The sequence below is a fragment of the Nipponia nippon genome, unplaced genomic scaffold (assembly GCF_047370975.1).
Source record: "Nipponia nippon isolate SJK-2023a ecotype South Korea unplaced genomic scaffold, ASM4737097v1 scaffold_4, whole genome shotgun sequence".
Classification (NCBI taxonomy): domain Eukaryota; kingdom Metazoa; phylum Chordata; class Aves; order Pelecaniformes; family Threskiornithidae; genus Nipponia; species Nipponia nippon.
The window spans coordinates 48,262,912-48,268,911 of record NW_028262358.1 but is presented as its reverse complement, the minus strand read 5'-3'; the positions used below and the strand labels follow the sequence as shown (position 1 = coordinate 48,268,911).

Sequence of the window (6,000 nt, the reverse complement as noted above, 5' to 3'; positions counted from 1 at the left end):
CGGCCGCGGCGGCCCAGGCCCTTTGTTGCTGCGACCGCCCGACCGCCGGCCCGGCGCGGCAGCCGGGGCTCCCGCTGCCGGCGAGGGCCCTCCTGCCGCCCCCCCGCCCCCCCCGCCGCGCCAACGGCCGCCGCGTGTCCCCGGCCGCCGCCCCCCCCCCCCCCCCCGCGGCGGCCCCCGCCGCACCTGGCCGCGCCCCGCCCCGCCCCGGCCCCGCGCCGGGGGCAGCGGGAGGAGAGGGGAGGGGAGGGGGCGCCCTCCTGAGGCGCGCGGCCACCGCCGGGAGGTGACGGGCGGCGGGAGCGCGCGGCAGAAGGCGGGCGGGCGGGCGACCGGGCGGGGGCGCGCACGGGACGGTGTGTGAGGGAGCGAGCGAGCGAGGGGAGGGCGATACCGGGGCGGAGAAAGGCGGCAGCGGCGGCTTCGCTCGGCTCAGGGCAGGCGAGCGGGGACAGACGCTGCCGAGCCGGGAGAGACGCCGGGCGCCGCCGCCGCCGACTCGGGGCATCCTTCCTCCTCCTCCCCGCCCCCTCCCCGCCCTTCCCCCTTTCTCTTTCTCTCCTTCCCCGCTGTCCTCCGGGGCCGATCGCTATCGCCGCCGCGATCCCGGGGCGTTTCCGCGGCGCCCGTGCCGGCAGCGGCCGAGGAGAGAGCCGCCCCCCAGCCGGGACTGAGGGAACCCCGCTCCCTGCGCGCCTCCGCCCCTCGCCGGGGCTCGGCGGAGAGGGCCCGGCCCCGGCTCGGCTCCCCGGCGGCGGGCTCGGCGAGGATGTCGGGCGGCGGCAGCCGGGAGGAGGAGCGGCGCAAACTCGCCGACATCATCAACCACTGGAACGCGAACCGGCTGGACCTGTTCGAGATCAGCGACCCCACCGAGGTGAGCGACCCCGCCGCGGCCCCCCCGGCCCGGCCGGCCCGCCGCGGCCCGGCCCGCCCCGCCACCCGCTCCGGGCCGCCCGGGAGGTGAGACACCGCGCCCGGGCCAGGCCGCGCCCGCCTCCGCTCCGCGGCCCGTGGTCAGCCCGGCCCCCCGCGCCGCGCCCCCCCAGCCCGGGAGGCCGGGGGCTCGGACACAGGCCTCCCCCCGCTCCCCGCTAACGCGCGGCCCGCTCCGGCCGGGGAGGAGGCTCCGCGCCTGGGCGGGGAGGGCCGGGGAGCGAGCGCCGGGCCCCTTGCCGTGCCCGGAGCGGCTCGGGCAAAGGCAGGTTGCAGCGGCCGGGGGGAGAACGGGAGCGCAGCGCCGGGGCCCGGCCCTCCCCTCCTCTCCTCGCCTCTCCTCTCCTCTCCTCCCCTACCCCGGGCACATGCCGGCCCGGCCCGGCCCCGCGGGACATACGGCTCCCAGGCAGGAAACCCTCTGGGGGCTGGAGGTGGCGAAAGGAGGCGGGCAAGGGCGGTAATACAGCAGCTACCCCCCCCCCCCCCCCCCCGACCCCGAAAGGGGTTACCGCTGTGGGCTTTTTTTATCTGTCTGTGGCTTAAACAGAGCCGAAAGGCGGCGGGTGGAAGAGGAGGGCTGAGAAGCCTGCCGGTGGGCTTTTTTTGTTGCTGCTTGTTTGCTTCTTTACATACTCCGCTTTGTGCAGAAGGCGCCTCTTAGAGAGCAACCTGCTCCACTTCGGCGGCTCGCCGGGTCGCTGGTGCAGTCTGCGGGGCAGCCTTCCCGGGGCGTGACGGCCGGAGCGCCTCGGCTCCCCGCGCCTGCAGGCTGCCAGCCTCCCAGCCTGCCCTGTAAAGTAAATACCAGGCGCAGGTTCCTAGTCCTGAGTTCACATGTTGTACCGGAAAAACACAGCGGGTAATTTCTTCCTAATGAAATGGGTGTTTCTGATGGCTGAGAGAGGCTGGGGTTTACTTTTTTTTAAAACAGTAATAGTCAAATCACACCCTATCGCTACCCCTTGTCATGTTCCCTTTGGCTGGTTCGTGCTGTGCGTCTCGTTTGAAAGCGGCGGGGGGGGGGGGGGGGGGGGCAGGTTCCAGCCCTGTTTGTGTGTGACAGCGGGCTGCCTGCTCGGAGGGTGGAGGCTGATCATGTGCGTGTTCCCGGGGAAAAGGAGGAAATTCACACTTGCTCTTGGCCTGGCCCCGCTCCTGGTTGTTTATTAACAGAAACCTCTGAGAAATCACGTTGGCTTGGTCTTGGAGCTCGCTCCTCTTTCTGCATCCAGGTGCTGACTGCTAGGGTAGCCACGAAAAAGCCTTGAAAGGAATTCTAGGGCTATTCAGTCTGTGATAGCTTGAAAAGAATTGCTTTGGGTATTTCCAGTTCTGCTCGATGCAAACTGTTTCTTGAACGCCAAGATGAGGGGTTTCAGTGATTATTTCCTACATCTTGCAATATTTATCATAATTAGAGCTCCTTGCTTGTATTGCTTAGGTTTTAACAATATCATTGTTGGCTGACGGGCGCTTGTTCGAAAAAGCAGGCTGATGGTAGCGTGAAAGAGCCTTCGTGATTGTGTTTGAGAACATAGCACAGTCTTTCTGGAATTGCAGGTTGACTGCTAACTGTCTGTGGCTTATTTCTTATCTGATGAATGCATTTGTCCATTCCCAATACATTCTAACTCCAACCTGTTTTCTTTGTGTTGATGACAGATTGTGCTGCTGTAGTTTTGTTACTAAGTAGTTTAAGAAATCTTACCATTTTTTAGGTCAGCCTTACATGTTTATCATAATTAACTAGACTTTGCACCAAAGCTACCAGCTTTGTTATAGTTACTATGGAAAAAAAAAAAAAATTTTACTTGCGTTAGCTCCACAATTCTGCAGTTTGAGCCTCTGAACCTGTATAGGAGCATGCTTACTGCTGTCAACGATGACATTTATTTCAGTTGAACTACTGATAGTAAAAATTAAGTGCATGCGTATCTCTGAACGTCTGAGCTTTTTAGACTGCTAGTTCTAAAAGTGTTTCATAAGACTGCAGGTGCGTGTACTATAAACTAGCAGTGGGTAACTGTTTTGTAGATAAAGTGTATTTTCCTTCCAGATAATTACAAATACAAATGTTCACATTTTTTTTCACTGTTATCCTGAGCTGACCCAAATTTGGCAATAATTTCAACCCAGATGATGGTGTGATTCACATGTGTACTATTTATCAGCTTAAATGAAAGCTCTTTCACTAGACTGCTTGAGAGCTGACAATCCTCTGTTGTTTTCCCTGCTTTTCCAGGCTCAGCTTGACCATAATGCACGTCTTGCTTATTGTAGGGGCTGCAGCAAGCGTGGCATCTGTGAAGATGCAGTAACCTGGATGTGACTTTTGGTTGGGTGTGCCTGAGCTGGGCCGAACCGGATCATTTTAAACTTCAGACATGATCGTTGGCCTGCTGGGTTAACTTTGCAGCTAGCACGTGCCCATACTGCGAACTGTCACCCAGGAGCTTCTGGTTGTATATATCTTGTTCAGAATATCGAGACTTGATGCCTCACAGTGATTCTTCAGGCATTGCTTCAGTGTAAACGATCTGGTTTAAGTGACTTGTCTTTTAAGTTTACGGTATCGCGAGAGTAGGATTTTCCAGAGGAGCTAATCACTTCCTTAATAGTAGGGTTTCAGGGAGATTTACTTATTCAGAAAAGAAAAGGAAGAGTGAAATCTAATGTAAATTGACTAGAGTTCTGACAGTATAGCATAGGCTATGACAGTGAAAGGTACTCGCATGTGACCTACTGATATACCTTGGTGCGTTTGAAAGGTCTAATTCTTTGGTCAGACACAATTGCTCTAATTCCATTGGGTCCTCATCACTTTAATTGGAGAGTGTAAAATGTGACTCGGTTGTGAATGTATTTTGAAAGTAGTTTAAATGTGTGGGGTTTTTTTGGAGAAGTGCTTCATGAAATGAGTCAGTTTGAATTCCTGTTAAAATTTTATTGTGTCGCCTAGTCCTAAGGGATTAGAGATCTACTTGACTACTTGCCTCTTCTGAGAGTCAGGCACAAATTATTTCTTAAAGTATATTGCCTGTAAGATATTGAAAAGCAAGAGCCTTGGGTAGGGCATATTGTAGAGTTCTGTTACTTTTTCCTAACTTCCTATGTGATATGAACAGTTAACTAAGTCATTCAGTGCTACTTTTCCCCAGCAAAACAGAGGTGAAGGGAACTTTCTGTTCCATGCTCAAAGTTGAGCATTCCTCTGTCTGTATCCCATGTGAGGAGGACTGAAGACTTCTTGGGAGTGAGGGTTTCATACCTTCGCTTATGCTTTCACTGAAGTCACTTGTGGACTCATGCTCGAGAGCAAGGTGGTAATTTTAACTTCGTTAGGTATTTACCAATTCTAACACTTGCTGCTGTTCTGAGAAATCTGTTAATAATTTGCATTATTTTCATTCTGAAGATTTATTTTTTGTATTCAGAAAGTAGCTGAGAGAAGCTCTGTGGCTTGAGAAGCTTATAAATGAACAAAACCAAAACTCTGTTTTTAAAGTTCTAGCAGCCAATACCATGTAAACTCTAAAATTGTCAGGAGTGATGCTAGGTAAAGACCTTTGCTCAATATATCTGTAATACTGGTACTAATTTAAACTTGATTAAGCTGTCCTGTCTCTACTTTAAATGATGAGACAGCTACTCAGTTTTGCAAGTCTAAAAAAGATACAGCAGGTTTTGGGGAAATGTGGGGTAAATCATGTTTTTGTTTGTAGGTAAGTCAACAGCCAGACTCAAAATGAAATAGTATGTTAAGCCTTTTCTTTAAATCTGGTTCCACTTTCCCCTTGCCTTTGTTCCAAGTATTACCAAGTTTTTGGATGCTTTTAATATTTGCCTTGCTTTTTTGCTCCCCCCCTCGCCCCCCCTTTTTTGGGGCCAAGAATAGAAATGCAGTAAAAAGACTTTTTGCAGTATGAGATAAATTGATGTTTTGATCTTGATTTAAGTCTTGGGTGATTATAGTACCCAAACTTTTCAAAAAGGAATAAGTTTGAATTAATAATTTGGTAACAAGTGCATAGAGTTGTTCAGAAGCTTGTAGATAGAAATGATTTGCACTTATACACTTTTACACCACCACCCCCCCCGCCCCATGAAACTGCTTACTAGAATTAAGTGATTGATTATATAAAATAACTGCATATGGATGTTTTGGGGAAGAGCAAGGAATGCAAAGGCACTGTAGACTAGTGTGTTTATCACTATTGGATAAAATAAATATAAATCCTGAAAGCATTTAAGACTTGTTGGTTTAAGATGCCATACGTGAACTAGGTGTTACAATTATTGTTCATCTTGATGGCAAAATAAAGTTTAATCTTTAAGGTATGCTTTGATAACTGTGTATGAGAGGAATAGAAGTGCTGTGTTTTTTCTGATTGTGGTTTGTGGGTTAGGAATGTGAATTGCATTTTATTTTTGGAGATAGACACTTTTTAGAACAGGTGGGATTTTTTTTATATTTGCCCAAGGGCTTGGGGATTGTTCTCAGAAACACTGATCTGTTGTAGTTTTGTTTTCTGATGGAGAAAACTGTTCTAAACTGATCTAATACACCTACGTATTAACAAAAGTGGAAAGGTCTAATCAAAAAGCTTAGAGAAATAACATGCTTTGCATTAAGAATAACTCCTAATGGAGCATTCAACTTTTAAATGGCTGTAGTTTAAAAAAGAAAAACCAACAAAAAAACCCCCGAGAAATTTGGAAGGTCTTTATGACTATTTGATGATTTTTTTTTTTTTTTTTTTGTCTGAAATACCTTGTGTAGTCTTAGTAACAAGGTATTAGGAATAACTCTTTGGAATTAGAGGTTTTTTTGTTTGTTTGGTGTGTGTTTTGTTTTGTTGCCTTTTTTTAATATTGATTTCCCCCATGTTCTTGTGTTGTATATGTTTGGTCTAGTCAGTATGTTTTAAAGTCTTTTCATTGGCTTTAAATACAATTAAGCAATCTATGGAGAATGTTGCACAGTACACTGGATGACAGGATATTTTAGGGTCGATGTAATTTTTGTCTTTATTCTTTGGGTTCAGATCTAATTCTGGTTCA

At 50.0% G+C, this 6,000-nt stretch overlaps 1 protein-coding gene across 29 annotated transcripts in view; it reads left to right on the top strand.

The window, feature by feature from the left end:
• The first annotated feature begins 343 nt into the window (after positions 1 to 343).
• The window catches only part of AFDN (afadin, adherens junction formation factor), a 132,704-nt gene continuing 127,047 nt past the window's right edge, over positions 344 to 6,000 (top strand). For all 29 annotated transcript variants that reach the window (XR_015708194.1, XM_087774597.1, XM_087774596.1 and 26 more), the window contains exon 1: positions 344 to 877. Coding sequence is in view for 28 of the 29 variants with exons in the window: in XM_087774597.1 (XP_087630723.1) it covers positions 770 to 877 (108 nt within the window). In the remaining variant the exon portion in view is untranslated. The remainder of the gene's footprint in view (positions 878 to 6,000) is intronic.